This window comes from Ceraceosorus guamensis (genome assembly GCF_003144195.1).
Source record: "Ceraceosorus guamensis strain MCA 4658 unplaced genomic scaffold IE81scaffold_163, whole genome shotgun sequence".
NCBI lineage: Eukaryota > Fungi > Basidiomycota > Exobasidiomycetes > Ceraceosorales > Ceraceosoraceae > Ceraceosorus > Ceraceosorus guamensis.
Window position 1 is genome coordinate 2,980 of NW_020290158.1, and position 17,401 is coordinate 20,380.

Consider the following 17,401-nt stretch of genomic DNA (forward strand, 5'->3'; position numbering starts at 1 on the left):
GGGGGGGGGGGGGGGGGGGGGGGGGGGGGGCCAGCAGTGGCACGACTCGCGTCCTCGAACCTCGACGCCTTTGCTCCTACTTGCGAGCAGAGCTCACTCACAGTCTTCTCCCCCTTCTTCTCTCTCAACTTGACGTGTGCGCCCGATGAAGCCTCGAGCAGTCATGTGAGTCTCTCTGCTCTTCTCGACATAACCCTCAACCATGCTCAGCCCGTATAAATCGTCTTGTTGCCCCTAACAGGAAGATCTTTGGCCTGTTGATCTTTGCTAACCCGCCCGGCGCACAGGCAGTGCCTCTCGTCACGGCTTGGGATTTGTCAGGCTTCAACTTTCTGCAAAGAGGCACTGTGCAGGATGTCATGGCTTTCATGGCAAAAGTGAGTGGTTGGGGGCTGTGCAAGGTGTGAGCGCTTGGCGGTGAGGAGTGGGAGGAGGAGGAGGAGGATTGGGCAGAGCTGCAGGGAGGAGACAGCAGCAGGAGATGCGAGCGCGTTATTGCCTGCGAAGCGAGACTGATGCGCAAGCCCTCACAGACGGTAGCCGAGCGGACATCCCCAACGCAGCGTCAATCGGTGCAAGAGAACACGTACGTAGCGCACGTCCATTCGCGACCCGCCTCGGAGGGCATTTCGGGCGTCTTGGTATCCGACACCGAGTACCCTTCCCGCGTTGCGTTTTCCCTGCTCAACAAGACGCTGGACGAGTTTGTGCTCAAAGTTCCAAAGGGATTGTATGAGAGGCAGGTCAACTCCATCACCACGGGAAGCAGCTCTGCTCCCTCGGCCAAGGGAACGGGTATCTTGGACAATGCAGTCTTTCCGCAAGCGCAGGATTATGTGAACAGGTATCAGGACCCTAGACAGGCTGATCAGATCATGAAGGTGCAGCAAGAACTCGACGAGACAAAGATCGTCCTGGTGAGTACTGCCAAAGGAGCAAGTCGTACAGAGTCGACGAGCGCGTGCCCTGATACGCCCTCGCCGTTCGCATTCGCAACTGCAGCACAAGACCATAGATTCGGTGCTGCAGAGAGGGGAGGATCTGGACAAGCTGGTGGAAAAGAGCGGCAGTTTGAGCGCTCAGAGCAAAATGTGAGCACGGGCAAGATGCGAGGGGAAGCGTTTCTCGCGTTTCTTCCGCAGCACCTCGGATCTCGATGAGGATAACACGGCCTGGCGCACGTCCAAAGAGGACCGTGCGAGGGACGGTGCAGATGGTGTTGACCTGCGCATATCAAGGCTGACGCTTCGCATGTTTGATGTGCTCCACTCTTACTTGGCACTCGTTTCAGGTTCTGTGAGTATCTGCAATGTCCTACGCATTTGCGTTTTGTACTCTCCTGACTCAACTTTCCGTCCATGGGCGCCTGCCCACTTTTGCGTGCAGACAAGTCTGCAAAGAAGGTGAGTTTGCCTGTTTCCGCACACTGCATTTGCATGGCGGAAAACTGACACGCAGCACCTCTTTTTCGCGACTTTGAAGCAAAACAGCTGTTGCGTCATCATCTGATTCAGGGGGCCTTTCGTCTGTTTTCACCGCGCGACGCTTGCCCTTTTCCGACTCGCGCCACAGCGCACTTGGTGCGAAGTGCGACTTGGCTTCTCTGCACGCAAGCACCTCTCATCACACCTTCTCATCTTGTATATCCGACGCTCAATACTATTCGCCTGGTCATACCTTTTAAGCGTCGACCGATGGCCGTGTTCGTGGGTATTTGCACAACCTGCAAATCGGAATGTCAAGCACGGGTGGTCATCCAATGAGGGGCGCTGCAGTCGAGCCAGGACTTTTCAGACGCAGACGTGTTTAGGAGGTACAATGTGGGGCTGAGCATACTAGGATGAATTGGAAGAGACGTACGTGGAAGCGAGCGGGCGCGCGTATGCCCCCCTGCAATGTGGCAGACGCGGGGAAAGAGATGAAGAAAAGACTGCCTCTTTCTCTCTTCCTACCGTTAGCGTTGCGAAAGCTTTGGACCGTTCGGGGGGTTGCGCGGGTTGCCGCTGCAGGGAGCCAACTCATTTGCCTTGCATGATGGCCATGATGTCGTTGGAATTGGCATCGTTGGGATGAGCAGCGAGGTAAGATTTGATCTTCTTGACCTTTTCCGGTTGCTTCTTTGCCAACTTGTCCAGCGCATCGTTGAAAGCTGCTTTTTGCCCATCCAACGCCTCTTGAGCTTTGCTGTTCGCCTCCTTCATACGTCCAGTCTCTGCTCCCATCGCCGCTCGCATCGCATCTTGCTCCACATCCAAATCCACCTGATCCGATAGCTTGGGCCCGCAATTGGGACAATGCCCATTCTTGTCCTTTGGGTACTCTGGCAACGCCTCCTCCTCCTCCGAAGGCTCGACCTTTTCTCCCTCATTGGCCTTTTTCAACGCTTCCTTCACCTTGCCGCCTATCCCCTTTAGCTCGCCGGCACTCGTACCGATCCCCATGCCGACCATGCCGGCTTGCAGACCCAGATCGGTCAGCGAACCTACGGCTGCTAGACGTTTTTCCAGTCCTTGCCAGCCTACTTGTCGTCGTGCTTGTTGCTGCTCATGATGAACAAGCAGCAGCTCGACGGATCGTCGCACGGGCCAATGTCGAGGCAGTGCGAGGGCATCGCATACGATGCTCGAGCTCCTGCATTTTCCCCACCGGAGTATAGCGCGCGAAGAAAAGTGGGGGAGGGGGAGGGGGCCTTTGTCATTAGACTGTGCGTGCTCCTGGCGACTGATGACACAAGCCGCGTGACTGAATGCACGTTGTTCATTTCTACCGCTTCTCGCATCCCTTTTCTGTTCAGGAACTCACAAGGCTAGCCAGCATGCCAATCCTGTTGCGCGAAAGAAATTCATGGCGGCCCTTCGTAGCTCACTAGCTAGTCTGCCTATGGGTGTACGGGGCCTTGCCTTGTATTCTCTTGGGGCAAAGAGTAGCTTGATGATCCGATCACAGAATGCAGCAGTCTTTTCGAGAAGCAGCTCGAGCAGATGCAATGGAAATATTGGGGACGCCGTGGGAAGGTCGAGGGGCATGCACACGAAAGTGATCGATCAAAGGATCTCGTCTCAGCTGTGCTGAGGGTTGCGGGGGAAAGAGAAGATTGACGAGGAGGGAAGCCAGCCCTGTATGACGATGCTCTCGGATGATTAGATGGGATCAGCTGCGAAGTTTCTTCGCGCGGAGGAGATTGGGTTTTCACGCTTTCCAGAAGCGCGGGAGTCCGACAGAGAGAGTGTGTGTGTGGGGAGAGCAATGGGCGGGTAGGAGCCAGATGGACCAAGGACAACCACCTTCAAGTACCGTCTTTCTCCCCAGTCGTATCGTCCAGACTGCGCGCCCGCCATTTCGAGCTGCGTAAGCTGCCGTGTGCTTGCTCACATTCTAATCACGCTCATGCCCGAAGAGCGTGTTATGGAGGCATATGTGCGTCCATCATGGATGCAAGTGCTGCTTGGGCTGTCGATGCGTGCCTGAGCCCTATCTGGTGTGTTGCGTCGGCGTCAAGGGCGTTCGCAAGCCGCCTGGACGCCAATAACAACAATCGCAAACGCAGACGCAGGCCTATCGTGCTTGAACTCTGAGTGCGTCGCAGTCTGCGCCAGAAAGAGCGGTCGACGGGAGATCGGTGTGTTTCGCGGTCAAGGGGAGCATCAAGTGGTGGGATTGAATTGCAGTCCGTATCTTGCTGCACGCATGCTACACGGCGAGCGCCCCCTGAAATGCGCAACACGTCTGCGTTTAATCTGTCGCATCACCATGTTCAAGGTACGGCATATGCTCATTGCCCACCTTCAGCGTGTCTCGATCGACTGGACCTTTGATCACGAAATGTGGGACAACGATGAACATTGTCGAAGCGCTGAGGGTTACGGACGGCTGCCGTATGACTGCATAAATCCCACTTTGATCCCCATCCAGCGACGCCCTCGGCTACGCCAAGGATAGCTCTGTCATACGGCGACTTTCTGCCGTGTGCAATCAGGTACGAGTGGCCCCGCGAATTGCTGGAAAGCCCTCACCAAGCAGCAATTTCGAGCGCCCTGCGGTAGGAAGCTAATCAAGAATACGAGCGCAGACTCGTCTTGATCAAAGTTGCGCTCAAGCAGTTGAAGCGATCCACGATCCATGGCACCTCGCCTCGTGCAGCTCCTCCCCCTCTTCCAGACCCAACATACACCGCAATCCGCGGGGTCCGATAGCCAGGCGTGGGTAAAGCATACGCATTGGAGAGGCGTGCGTGCGTGCGTACACCTGCATAAACTCGCAGCTTCGCTTACACGTCTTTGAGTGCCGAATTTGAAGCAGATTGCGGCTGCAAAAGCGCCATTTGAGCCCCAGCCCAGCCGCTTTGAGTGGGAGTTCTTGACACTGCGTTTGTCCATGCCCCGTACGGATGCGCTGTCCTGTGCCACAGCATCCCATGAGCCATCTGTTGTCAATCAGGCTGTTCTGTTATCCCAGCAGTCGCAGCGAGCCTCTCCCTGCATGACTGTTCCGACATGGTCGTTCGCTCTGCTTCCTGCTCAAAGCCGTGTGAACGTGTATGGATGCAGAAGCAGGAATGTCTTTGAAGATTCGTCAAGGCTGATGCTACCTACCAAGGATGTTGACGCAATCTTTAATGAAGTTTCAACTTCAGTCAAATCAAGTGAATCTTGAATACCGAATGTCACGTGCACGCGTCAAGTCAGCTAGACACGTGACCACTACCCCCCTTCCTTGCCAAATTCTGCAAGCTTGGCCCACTTGACTCGTGACTGCAGCCTCGTCGTTTGCGCGATCCAGCGTGTCTGTCATCCCACCTCTCCTCCAACTTGTCAGCGCAAAAGGCAAAGTGCGCCAGCACTTTTCTGGGAGTAAAATTCAACGCGCGAGCTCACCGTCGATACTCATCCCCCCAATCCCCGCGCACGTCTCTCCTTCAAGCCATGGCGTTCATTTCGAGGGTGCGACCGGCGTTCGAGGTGGCAGGCAAGAATATCAACCCTTCCATCTCCCTGCTCTCTCTGAGGGGCGCCTTGCCCTCCCTCTCCTCTAGCGGTCCATCCTTCACCAACGCGGTCTCGCGCACTGCAAATGCGAATGCGCAAGCAGAGGATCAGAGCGCAAGCAGCAGCAGCGGATTCTTCTTTGCACTGCCGTTTGCGTGGGCCAACGGCGTTCAGGTCAGACATTCGGCCAAGAGGGGAGGTGGAACTGCAAAGAATAACAGAAACAGTCCAGGCAAGCGATTAGGGGTCAAGAGGTTTTCTGGTGAGCCCATATCATGAACAGTCGTCCTTGCTCTCCACACACATCCCTTGGCCCCATACTGAAACACGCTCCCGCTTCCCCCCCTCCCCTCCGCCGCTCTCGCTCGCTCTATGCTCTTCCGCGCGCCCCCAGGTCAACATGTCCAAGCAGGCGAGATTCTGATGCGTCAAAGAGGCACGAGATTTCACGCAGGTCAAAATGTGGGCATGGGTCGCGATCACACGCTCTTTGCGCTCATTCCAGGCTGGGTGCAATTCTATCGTCCCAACGCCGAGCCCGTGCAGCCCAGCATGCCAGCATCCTTGCCCGGTCTAGACCCGCAAGCGTTCAACACGATGGCGGCGGCCCAGCAGGAAATTGCGAGCGCAGACGCAGGCGCAGGCGCAGGCGCAGGCGCAGACGCAAGCGCAAGCGCGGCACCGGCACAGCTCAAACCGGGCCAATCGCAAGCGCGCGATTCGCATCAGAAGGAACTTCCCATCAAGCCCTTGCTCGCTCACCGCACCGCCTTGCCCATCTTCGAGCAGCTTCGCTCCCATCCATCCTCGGCCAGAAGGAAAATGGGTAGGAGGTACATTGGCGTCACTCCCAGTCCCAACGTCAGGCTTCCCACGCCTATCGGAGCTCCAAGGGAGAGGATCTGGCAAAAGGTCGACGTGACGAGGTTTGATGAGTTCGGTAGACCCTTGGTCGATGCAAAACCTCTCGCAGATGGGGACATTGTCGGAGAAGCCGAACATCAGGCGCAGAAGCCCAACACAATCGCAGCATCTCAGTAGGGAGGAAGAAATCTGGCATGCATTAATCAATAGTATACAAGAGTGGTGCGGGACGAGTTTGTGAAGTGATTGATTCATGTCGCCTCGATGGGCGAAGCTATTGCGGTCTCGAGCCACAACCGTCGAGCTTCCTCACAGCCAAGGTCCATGAGCTGCCTCGTCGACCTCAAGACCAGCTCTCTCGCGTTTGGTCTGTTAGCATCAAGGCAAAGTGCAGCCTTCCAAATGATCCTCTTGATCGAGATTGTTTGGGCGTCTGGCAAATCCAGCATTGCTGCAAGCATGCTGTTTGCGCGCTCTTGAACCGTCCGGCCAAGTGAATCTCGTTGTAGCAGCCTCGAGTGACGCATCAAGAGTTCCAGGATGGTTGCGCCATCCTCGACAACACCTTCCAGCCCTGCACTTTCGAGCACATCGAGCGAAGCAGCTATCCACGCTGCGTCGGTACGCGACGTCAGACGAACAAGGTTTGCAGATTGCAGCGCCTTTCGGAGCAGCGCGATGCCAAACGCTTGGCTCTGCGTGCCGTCGCCGGAAGAGCGCTCCAAAGAAAAATGCTGCGCGATCCAAGCGACGAGTCCGCGTCGCTGAAGCAGCTCTTGGGAAACGTGTGGTCTTTCAGCGAGAAGCAAACAGATCTCTTGAATGAGTGATCGAGTACTGCTTTGTCCAGAGCGCTGCACCACGCTGGCGCTGTACATGGATGAAAGCAACTCCCACACGCGTCTTCTACGCATGATCCTCCATTCGTTCGATCCTCCACTCTTGACGACGTCGCGCAAGAAGCGCAGCATCCACAGTCGATGCCGCGCATGGTGCTCGTCATCGTCGGACAAAAGCGTGTTGTACAGCATGGGAATGTCTTGCTCCAGTCGAAGGTCTGGCCGCTGAAGCAGAAACCGGCTGACGAGCGGGTAGGCGAGAGAGCCTGGCGCGCTGATGGCCCGGAATGCATGCGCGACAAAAAGCGTTGTTGACAATGCCAGCGGGTCGTCACCATGTCGGCGCGAGTCGCGCAAAGAGTCCAAAACGAGCAAAAGGTGCTCGCGCTCCTGAAAAGCTGCGCGTGATATCATCGCATACGCCCGACCCAAGACGCGAGCAGCTCGATCTCTCAAAGAAGCTGAGCGAGAGCTCAAGCAGCATGCTGCGATGCCGAGCGCATTCGATCTGAGCACGACGAGCCACTGCAGCCCAGTGAGTTGCCCAAAGCTGTCGTCGAGCAGCATCGCAGAGAGAAGTGACAGAACGAAAAGCGGATCGTAGGCTGTGGCTTTTGACCGCATCGAGCTGCTGCGATGTCGGAATGCCCGGCCACGTGGAAAGGCCGCGCAAGTGTTGAACGCGGTGGAGGGATCAAGGCTCGCGATCCCATCAAAAGGACTGTTCGAAGTCTCTGCCAAGCCGCTCAAAGGACCCTGAGGTGACCAACTCGCGGCAATCGAGATGACGCTTGCTCGCTCTTGACCCTCGAAGAGTTCAAGGACTTGCATGATGGTGCGATCTGCCCGACTCAGCGTGCCACCGTATGCTCGCACGAGAGTGCTTACTGTCGCTGGCCGGCACAGCGACGCTGGGTCTGAAGCCATGGCCGCGTGCAAGGCATGCAGAACGGCACTCCGCGCCTTCTCATCGTGCGTTCCGTTGGTCGAGACGGACACGGCTGCTTTGAAACTTGCGTGAGAAAGTATCGCGCTGATCTGTTGCGCTCGGAAGCCACTTTTGAGATCCATGGTTGTCCGAAATAATTTCGCGACCAGAGCCATGACCTCAGGACGGCGAAGACGATTGCGGACTGCTGCGACGATGACTGGCTCCACTAGGTGCGCTTTGGGAGAGAGGCTCGTTGTGCTTAACAAGCTGCCAAAGGAGTCGATGAGCGCTCGAATTGCAGCCGTATCCTCCTCGTCCTCTGCAAACCTTCTCACTAGCCACAAGAGTGTCTGTTGAACGAGCTTCTGGGCGAGCGGTGCGGTGCCTGGTAAGTCGCGGTTGGCGAGCGAAGTAACCAAATCGAGCGCCACCTGTTGAGCAGCTTCCTGTGGTTTGAGCGGGACGCCTTCGACAAGTGCTGAAATGAGCTGATCATGACACGTAGACTTGTGGTGTTCATAATCGTGGACCGCGAGGGCGACCGCAGCTGCGTCAGAAGCAAGGCGCGCGTCGGGATTGAAGACTAGCGCAGGAAGACTGTTGACAAGCGACTTGCAGAGATCGTCGTCGATGCTCCAAGACGTCGACTGCGCCGCGATCGTGAGCGCGACATGTAGTGTCCGCGGCCCCGAGGCGATGCAAGCATCAAGATTCAGGTCGCTTGCCTTGCGCAATTCATTCACCTTCTCGAAGAATACACTGGCGAGATTTGGTCGCCGCTCGAGAATGAGGGCAAAGACCGCATCGGCGCCATCCCGATGACCAGTCCAGAGTGGCAAAAGCGCGTGTACAGTTTGGCCTGCGGGACCTACGACGGAGCCGGGTCGCGCAGGTGTGGACAAGCCCAGGTGAGCGAGGCTTAGTAGAGCTCCACTACCTTCTTTGTGGCTGTCGTCAGCAAATGTGAGTGAATGAAGTGCGCAAGACGGGCCATCGTAATGGTTGAAGAAAGTCGCAAAGTCCGACGTCGGCAGACTGACAACAGCCTCAGTGAGCCGCTCGATGTATTGCGGAACAGACTGCTGCTGAAGCCTGAGTGCCAGGAGCTTGGCAAGGCAGTCGAGGCCGACTGATGTGATGAACCGCACGAACGGCACAGCGCATTGCAGCACTCGGTCGACATCTTCAAGACTGGTTTGACCGCCGAAGGGCGCTGTCGAAGCACGTTGCAACGACGCCTCCAAGGCTGTCGCAAAGACGGACACTGCAGCGCGGTCTTGCTCGTCGCTTTCGTCCAGAAGGCTGACGTGCTGCAGCAGCCGCAGCCAAGAGTGCGACCCTGCCGAGTCGGTCTTGAAAGCGTCCAAGAGTGCTCGACTACGCAAAATTATGTGAAGGAGCAGTTTAGGCTCGCTGACGGAGCAAGTGGCCAGCAGGTCGGGAATGAAATGCAAACAGGTGGGGTCGCTTTTTGAATTGCTCAATCCGACGTAGACTGCCATGCGCAAGTCGGTCCTTGTCAGTGTTTCCGCGTTCTTGATGGGCTCTCCGCAGCAAAGCAGGTCGACCACAGGCACTGCAAGAGTCGAACGAAAGCGAGTCAGCTACGTGCGCAGACGGGGCGCTCCACAAACACACAGCAACGCTCAGCATAAACAGCATTAGGTACGTGTGCTCAACATGCCGGGTCGCGAGACCTTGTATGATAGCAATTGGACATGAAACGTGTATCTCTTCCTTGCGCGCTCGGATCACTTGATCAAGCGTGTACTCACTCGAAAATATCGCTAGTGTGGCAAGCAGCGTCGAAAAACAGCATCAATGTCAGCCTTGAGCACGATCAAGATGACAGGACCAGAGCTGCCCGCGCCCGCATCGCTGGACCGTCATACGACAGAAGTAAGATAAAGGTTGTCTTCAAAGGAGTCCGGTCAAGGCCCTAAGCAAGCCATGCATTTTCTGATAGAAATTGAATCATTCGTCGCACCGATGCGGGCGAGGTGCTCATCATGCCGCACAGCTACTCACACTGCGCAAAAGCAAGTAGATCTGCGTTTTGAAGGGGCGTGAAAGCTCGCAGTCAGCTTCTGCATCACGCTTTGCGCCAAGTGACAAGCTTGAAAGGGCAGCACCATGGGTCATTGGGTCGAAGACATGTGACAAGTTTCGTCTTCCCGGGTAGCTTAAAACACCTCTGACTCTTCCTATCATTATTCATGGAGATTAATCCTTCCAATGGCGACGTTTTGATGCTCTGCGAGCGTCAACTCACCTGGGCTAGCTTGCACGGGTTTCCGTCCCTCCGCAACAACTTCAATCAATTGGAGCGCGTGACCCATCTCGCTGACGACGAAGACATCATGATCTGTTTGGGCAGCAGCATGCAGCTCTCTTGCCCAAGCTAGAAGCGGATGAGCAGGTCTACCACTGCTAAGTAGCAGCACGAGCAATCTAGCAGCGTAGCCGACCAAAGCGCGTCTCTGCATCGTGCCACGGATTCCGCTGACGACGTCGGCCTCGTCGAGCAATTGCTTGCGGAGACGAATGGAGAGCTGCTCTACGAGCGTGGCCATCAATGGACTTGCAGCCAGGTCCGTATCTACAATTCCTCTGGACAGACCATCGGAGACAGTATTCTCTTCTCGGTGCTTGCGACTCATCTCGAGATATCGGTGGTGCGTCTTGCGGCACCTGGAAGCGCAATCTTCTAAGAAAGCCCGAACATGGTCCGCCCGGTCTGGCGAGTCCACGTTCGGAGCTCCAGAAAATGTGTGAACCCAGACGGTCCATTCGGCGGGGTCGTGTTCGAACAGGACGCTCTCGCGCATCACGCCGATGAGCGCCTGAGAGCAAGTAGATCGAATCAGTGCAGAAGCTTTGCCTGACTCTTGCGAGTCGCGCGCTAGCAGCTGGAGAAGCAGCCCAAAGAACGTCTTTGGGGAGGACGCAGAACTTGAAGCGGAAGAAATGGTGGCAAAGACGTCCAGCGGCGCGGCTCTCAGCTCGGAGGCCTCTCCGATACAGAGCGACAAGATCCTGAGTGCATGCAGCCGGCACAGCGCCGCCATAGGCACTCCAGCTGATTGCGCCAGAAGCAGCCGAACATAGTCCAGTCGTGCTGCTTCGGGCAAGGCCGATGCTGGAGTGACTTGGCAGTAATAGAGCAGCACACGCAGCCTGCCTTCCTCCAAGAGCAGCCCCTGGCCCTGCCTCGTAGCAGGCGAGGTCTGACCGTCCGTCTGACAAGGGGCAGCTGAAGTCTCCTTCGCGAGCGCCTGAGCAGAGAGGTTCGTGATGATACTTGCTACGTCTGGCAATCTTCGTCGCGCTTCCTTTTCCACCGCGCCCCATCGCTTCTTCCACTGATCAACGACGTTCGACGGTTGCACAAGGCCGTCCCAGGGATTAGCAGAGGTATCTAGAGTGGTATTACGAGACTGCTCGACTGCCTTTGCGCTGTCTGGCTCCCCTTGCTGCAGGTCGGAGATCGCGGAATGGCAGGCTTCCTTGAAGCGCACTAGCCGGTCCAAGAGACGTGTGAGCAGTCGCATGGTGATATGTTGAACCAGCCGATCAGGGCTCGCGAGGCCCTTTTGCAACTGCGCGCGTGTCAACGGAGAGGGAAGCAAGGCAGCGACAAGGTTTTTGAAGGGCGGAGGTGTGGATGGTGTATCCTCTCGCCTCTCCGGCAAAGGCAGGGCAAGCACGCGAGACAGAAAGGATACACTAGACACCCAAGCAGAGCTGTGAGGGCGTGGCTCGAGGGAGGAGGAAGACAAGCCGCTTCCGCTTGGTGAGTCAAAGTATGCGCCGATGAGCTCTGGCGCTGCGCGGAGGATGTCGATGGTCAACTGTTGTTGTGGTAGCGAACGCGAAGGGGAGAGCGCGCGCGACACACCCAGGAGGATCTTGTTGTAGACGCGCGGAGAGCGCTGCGCACCAAGCTCGCTCTCGTCGTTGTCCCCCAACGCGCCTAATCGACCAGCAGCTAGCTCGCCATCGGCCATCTCCGAACCCTCGATGCCTTCACGAGTGGCCTCCTCATTTGGTTGCTGACTAGCTTTGGCATACCAACCGCGGTCGACGAAGCAGACACCTCTTCCAGGATGCGTGCACAGCGTGGTCAGAAAGTGATGAGCGACGTCGCCAACAGCGAGGCGATTGCCTTCGCCATCCACCACGTCGGTCTGGTCCTTGCGATCGTAGAGCTTGAGAATCTCCTTGATGCACCACTCGTTGAACAGCGCCACCACTTTGCTCCTAGGCACGCGCAGAGCCGATCGCGCCGCAGCCGGACCATCGTCGACCAGAAGCGAGTCGTGTAGCACTTGAAGCGTGTGCACGACCATCTCTGGCGAGTCGACTGAGAGCCCGCTAACGATGGCGGGTACGTAGGGTCTGCCCAGATCGAGCACCGCGGACGACAGGGCCGGTGAGCCTGCGCGCAAGAAAGACAAGAGGAGCAGCGTCCAGAGCGTTCGCACGTCGGGCGAGTCGAAGGTGCCAGGGTTAGCAACGGTGGACCCCCGCGAAGTCTTGTGACCGCCTTTGCGCGATCGCATTCGCCTCATGGTAATCAGACGAGGCATAGCGCCGCTGCCGCTCCACGAGACGGCGTCGAATATTCTGCTGGCGTACTTGCTTCCTGCGAAGCAGCTCATGGCGAGCATCAACCTGCTCGTTGCCAGCGTCAACGTCTCGTTTTTTGTTGCAGCACCGCGTGCAGCGCCGTGGCTCGCACCCTGTCCTTGCCCGGCGACGAGATAAGCCTGCATCCTTCTCCAGTAAGCTCCGCTGCTCGAGGACGATGCAGCCGGCGCACGACCGTTGCCGCTCGCTTCTAAGGCCTGAGTTCTCGGTGGCAGCAGTGCCGAGATTACCGCTTCACCCATTTCGTGTGTCGGCTGATGTGCTGATAGCAGCGTCAACATTTGAGCCAAACAGAAGAGCGGCAAAGGGATCAGAGTCGGCAAGGATTGCTAAGAGCGAGGCAGGAACGGCGTGAGCTCGGTGGTGTTGTCATCGCGCAAGCAATGCAACGCACACACGCCGCTGTAAGCTCCTCGGCTCCTCGCCGCTGGCACACTCACCGCATCAGCCAAATCCCAAGCAGCAAGGAGAGAAGCAAGAGCGCTAGGCAGCTGATCGTCCTGGCCATGATGCGAGGGCGCAGTGAGAAGCTGCGTGACAAGAGCGATTCTGCCATCCGACGCAGCGATAGCTTCCCTCGCTCCAGCCGAGTCTACCGCACATCTCGTTTCTCTCCTGAGCGTGCTCAGCGCAGATCTCAACGCATCGGCAGAAGTGGTGGAGAGGGCAGCGGCTAGGCTGCATCCGTGCGGCCGCTGCGACGGACCTGTAGCACTCATGCCTTTGCCTGCCTCATCCTCGCCATCTTCGTCTTCCGTGTCGCGTGTTTGAGAGAGCGCGTGCGGTGCAGGCGCCGCCACCGCCGCCGCAGCATCGACCTCAACATCTTCACCTCGACTCTTGCGGCGCTTGATGGGAGCACCAGCACCTGCTGCAGCTTCAGCTTCAGCTTCAGCTTGATGCTTGCGCTTGGAGGTGCTAGCCTCTGCGTTGCCGATGCTCATGCTGACCGTGGGATCATGTCATGTTGTCTGAGCGTGGTATGTTTCGTGGCCGCTGTGCACGGTCCAGACCATGTGTGAGGAGTGTGATGGAAGGGTGTTCCCAGCAAAAGGGCCTTGAGCAGGCGAAGAATCTTGAATCAAACATCGCGGACGGACAATGCCATTGCGGAGCCGTGCTGCAGCGGCCGGCGCGCGCGCTTGTTGCTGCTGGGCTGACTTTTTTTCTTTCTTTTTCGCCTGTGCCCTGCAAGTCACGTGCACGGTCACGAATCACGTCTTCTGCAGGCTCAAAACGCAAACAGACGTCAAGTCTCTCGAAGCAAGACCACGCAGACCGACGACTACTGTAAGGACATGAGTCTTAAACTCGCAATGGTGAGTGAGAGTTGAATGGGTGTGGGTTGATTCGTGACTTTAGAGGGTGATCATGATCTCACAGTCCACGTGAATCACATGCGAAATTCTTCCATCGTTGCGCTAGATTCTCGAGTAAGGATTGCAGCGCGTACATTCGATCGCGAATCGATGGGGTCCTTGGTCCAAGTTGCGAGAGGCGAATCGCGAGCTCTCTGCAATGATTTGCTTGCCCGCATGAATGCGCTTGGTCGACGACGTCACTTGTGATGGTGCTGATCAAGATTATTCACACGCGGTACGGAATCTCGCTGTTGCCCGAGCTCGAAAGCATGGAATTCGCACAAGGAGCACCGTTGCACACATGACTCTACGCAGCGGCATCGCCAGCGGCCATGTTGCTCGCTCTTTCCCTCAGCTGCTCCCACTCCGCAGGCTCAAAGCCCACCTGCTGCCACCTGCTCTTGACATCCCTCTGTGCTTCATCGTCCTCTTCCGTCGAGCCTCGCAAAGGCGCTCCTTCTAACTCATCGCTGAGCAAATCCAGCAGCTTGGCCTCCTCGGCAGCGCCATCTCTCATTCCTCTTCTCAGCTCTTCGTTCCCCCTTCCCTTTTCGCACACACTCTCCACAAAATTGGCCACCGCCCTCGACGCCTTTTCGCTGTAGTCCAGGTCATCTCTAGCTTGCGCACCGTCCTTGAGCGATGCAACGCTGGCAGATACCTTGTTCGCTGGCAGCAAGCTGCTGAGTAGTGTTTGAATGATGCCGGAATGTAACAGCGCTCTGGGAATATCTGGATATGCGATGCCCTCTCTGTGCGTCTCTGGACCTCGCTCCAGCGGTGCAGAAGGCGCTGCGCTGCCATGCGCATTGCTCGAGGCTGGCTGACCAGGCAATGAAGTGAGCGCGGTAGATGCCGAGCGCGTGGATGTTGCTGCGCTTCTGATGGGATCCGCATCCGTGCCAGTGCCCCGCGCGGCAGTGTTGCCATCGCTGGCAAGGGTAGCTGCGGCTGCGTCGCCCACCTGATCAGCCTCTTCCACATCCCTGCCATCGGCTACCTGGTCCTGCTGAGCTTGAAGAAGCAGCGTGTTGATGAGGAAGACGACCTTTCTGCGAATGGCGATGCTCGGATCCTCGAGTGCGCCTCTCAAAGCCTGCCACCCATCCAGTTCATCGAAGGCTACGACTGCAGGGGGATTGTGCTTGAGCAGGGCGCTGAGAGCGTACGCCGCCTTGGATCTGATGGCTTCTGCTTCCGACGTGCTCACTGCAGACCCGCTAGCGCCCTTGCTAGCTTCCACATCGCCCCACCTCAAAGAGTCGAGGATGGCCTGCAGAGGCTTGTGGGAGAGCAAAGCCATTTGCGCTTTGTCGTTGTTCTGAATCGCTGTGCCGACAACCCATAGCGCACCCGAAAGGATGGCGGGCACCTTTGAGGCGAGCAGGGATAGGAGTGGAGGCCACATGCCCATATTCTTGATATTGTTGGCATTGTCGATCGATTCGATCAGCTGCGATGCGGCATCGGCGTAAATGGCGTCAGTCGATCACGTTTGCAATGTGTGTGAGCGCGCGCAGGGGGGGAGGCGGCAATGCGCATGCGCATAGGCCAAAGTGCCAGCCAGCCAGCCAACCAGCCAACTGACCATTTCAAAGTTGTCCAGAGCGATGCATCGATCCTCCGTCGATCTCTGCTCATCGCAAGCCACAGCCAACTCCTCCTTCATCATCTGCGCCTCGCTCTTGCCGCCCATGAGAGCATCCAGCAATCCAGGATCTTGCAGATCTGGCCTCTTGCCAGCTGCCACTTCTGCCGCGATCTCCTTCATTCCGGGCTGCTGCGCGGCCAAGGCCTGGGCGTCGATGGAACCATTGCCCGCACCGGTGCCGTTACCTTCTCCCTGCGCTGCAATGGACCACTTGAGCAGCTGGTCCAGATTCCTCTCCGACATCTCGAAAGCGCGGTGTTGATTGTGGTGGTGGTGTCGTCTGCAATCAGGGCGATGCCTTGCCTCGCTTGTCGTGCGCAAAGGTGGTGTTCGAGGTGCGATGAGAGCAATGTTGTGGGTGAGGAGAATGTAGGGTGCGCGGTATCTGTGGGTTATAATCGTGAATCGTGAATGGTGCAGACTGACCTTGATGAGTATGAAGCATGTGCATGATGCTGGCCTTGCCCATGACTACTCACGACTCACGACTGGAGATCTCGAATTACACTCGACTCACTCACCACTTTCATAATTCACCACAAAATCCGCAAAGTGGAGGAGCAAGTCACTCGACTTCTGAACGCGTATTCTTTGCACGCGCGTCTCGAATTTTCCAGAAGTCGCTCGCTCGTCCCCATTTGGATTTGTACTTGGTCACGTGATCTTCCGCGCTTTTGCCCGCCAGAGCAGGTGTTCTGAGAAGGCCGTCGAGGGCGACACGATTCAGTCAAGGCCGGTGAACTCATATCAGACGCGCGAGTTTTTGACTCGATTGCATGGATGAAATTCAAGATTCCTATGCATTCTTGATTCAACGTTTCAACTCGTGACTCACGACTGCCATGCGGGCCGCTCGAGGGAGAAGACTGTGGGTTACAAGCACATTCTCACGCAGCAGCCTTGACGTACACAAGCAGCGAATTGGAGCGAATCATGTCGTCTCTGGTAGCCTTGAAAGCGTACTGTCCAGGTACGGTCGGCACGGGGATGTACGCATCTCCTTCGCCTAGGGCCTGTACACCACCAATCATGGCAAGAGACGCGGGACGAGTTTCCAAGTCTCCATCGCCACGGGTGTAGTCGACTTGCACTCTGATCACGCCCTGTCCAGCAACATACACCTTGCCGGGGGATGCCAGGGTGGCGGTCAGGTAGCCCCGATGGATATTTGGGTTGTAGAAGCTGCACAAAGCTCAAGCTGTCAGTGTATGCCTTAGGCCGCGCATCAATGCCAGCGATGCGAAAGGTGGGGAGGAGGGGGGCATGCCGTGAACTCACGCGAGAGAGTCTTCCGCCTGCGTATTGGCGCTCGGCGGAGCCAGGGGTGCGCTGCAAGTGGCATACGACGCCGAACCTATCAAGCGCCGCACGCCTCGCTGCAGGATCAGCATATGGGAGAGTGGAGCTGTTAGCATGCGCGCGTCAGCCATGGCATCCATACTGCTTTGGCACCACTCACCCATTCGTATGGACCTTGTCCCGCCTCGTCATTTTTGACGCGTCCCAAGATCACACCCTCGGCGTTGTAAGTGGGCGTCACCCGCACAGGCAACCCTAGATCGGCGATTGCGGTGATGACCGAGCCACCAGCGCCGACGCGACTGTCGCAAACCAAGGGACCAGCGGGAAAGTTGAAAGTCTTGGCCTTGGAATTGACAAAGCCTTCAAATATGGTCTCTGTGGAGCCTTCGATGCGCAGGAATGTAGCATCTTGCCCTTGTGGGGGCGGGGGTGCGACTGCGGTCTGCGCAGTATCCGCAGTCACTGTAGTCGACGTGGTCTCGGTGGTAGTGGTGGTGATGGTGGTCGAGGCTGTCACTGCCTGCAGCGTCGTGGTGGCTGCGGCATGCATATATAACGTCAGCTCGGACTCCCTGGACGCTGTCGCGCTACTCGACTCACTTGTGCTCGTCACCGTCGTCGTACCAATGCCACGAGGAGTAGGGTAAAGGACGTCAACACAAGCGTCAAAAACGACTTGTGCAAACGGTTGGAGGATGGGTGGAATCTGAGACCGGTCGAGGCGCCGGTCTATGATGGTCTCTGCTGGGCGCGGAGCGTTGCCGGGGTATACTAGAGTGGGCGTCAACGTGCTCGTGCTGCGCGGGAAAGGAAAAAAA

The 17,401-nt window shown here is 57.1% G+C and overlaps 4 protein-coding genes across 4 annotated transcripts; 2 read left to right on the forward strand and 2 right to left on the reverse strand.

Annotated features, from left to right (window-relative positions):
- Positions 1–269: 269 nt before the first annotated feature.
- IE81DRAFT_327006 (putative YKT6-snare protein for endoplasmic reticulum-golgi transport) lies at positions 270–1,749 on the forward strand. Its single transcript, XM_025514978.1, has 5 exons — positions 270–917; positions 1,003–1,092; positions 1,123–1,126; positions 1,387–1,403; positions 1,483–1,749. The coding sequence occupies exons 1-5, from the start codon at positions 516–518 to the stop codon at positions 1,507–1,509; spliced, it is 540 nt and encodes a 179-aa protein (XP_025366102.1). The 5' UTR covers positions 270–515; the 3' UTR covers positions 1,510–1,749.
- A 2,888-nt stretch (positions 1,750–4,637) lies between these two features.
- On the forward strand, positions 4,638–6,069 carry IE81DRAFT_327009 (hypothetical protein). Its single transcript, XM_025514979.1, has 2 exons — positions 4,638–5,247; positions 5,380–6,069. The coding sequence occupies exons 1-2, from the start codon at positions 4,923–4,925 to the stop codon at positions 6,024–6,026; spliced, it is 972 nt and encodes a 323-aa protein (XP_025366103.1). The 5' UTR covers positions 4,638–4,922; the 3' UTR covers positions 6,027–6,069.
- Positions 6,070–14,645: 8,576 nt separating this feature from the next.
- On the reverse strand, positions 14,646–15,524 carry IE81DRAFT_295558 (Fes1-domain-containing protein; the record flags this gene model as incomplete). Its single annotated transcript, XM_025512097.1, has 3 exons — positions 14,646–14,835; positions 14,884–15,083; positions 15,219–15,524. Coding segments are annotated over 3 exons (696 nt in total), but the record flags the coding sequence as incomplete, so codon positions are not given.
- A 966-nt stretch (positions 15,525–16,490) lies between these two features.
- IE81DRAFT_63428 (hypothetical protein) lies at positions 16,491–17,223 on the reverse strand. Its single transcript, XM_025517494.1, has one exon. The coding sequence runs from the start codon at positions 17,131–17,133 to the stop codon at positions 16,690–16,692; it is 444 nt and encodes a 147-aa protein (XP_025366105.1). The 5' UTR covers positions 17,134–17,223; the 3' UTR covers positions 16,491–16,689.
- Between the last annotated feature and the right edge of the window lie 178 nt (positions 17,224–17,401).

Bases quoted from the DNA above. Each gene is read 5' to 3' on its own strand.
- IE81DRAFT_327006 (XM_025514978.1), top strand. From the start codon at position 516: ATGCGCAAGCCCTCACAGACGGTAGCCGAGCGGACATCCCCAACGCAG. The intron at 918-1,002 runs GTGAGTACTGCC...TCGCAACTGCAG, and splicing joins ACGAGACAAAGATCGTCCTG to CACAAGACCATAGATTCGGT.
- IE81DRAFT_327009 (XM_025514979.1), top strand. From the start codon at position 4,923: ATGGCGTTCATTTCGAGGGTGCGACCGGCGTTCGAGGTGGCAGGCAAG. The intron at 5,248-5,379 runs GTGAGCCCATAT...GCGCGCCCCCAG, and splicing joins AGGGGTCAAGAGGTTTTCTG to GTCAACATGTCCAAGCAGGC.
- IE81DRAFT_63428 (XM_025517494.1), bottom strand. From the start codon at position 17,133: ATGCATGCCGCAGCCACCACGACGCTGCAGGCAGTGACAGCCTCGACC.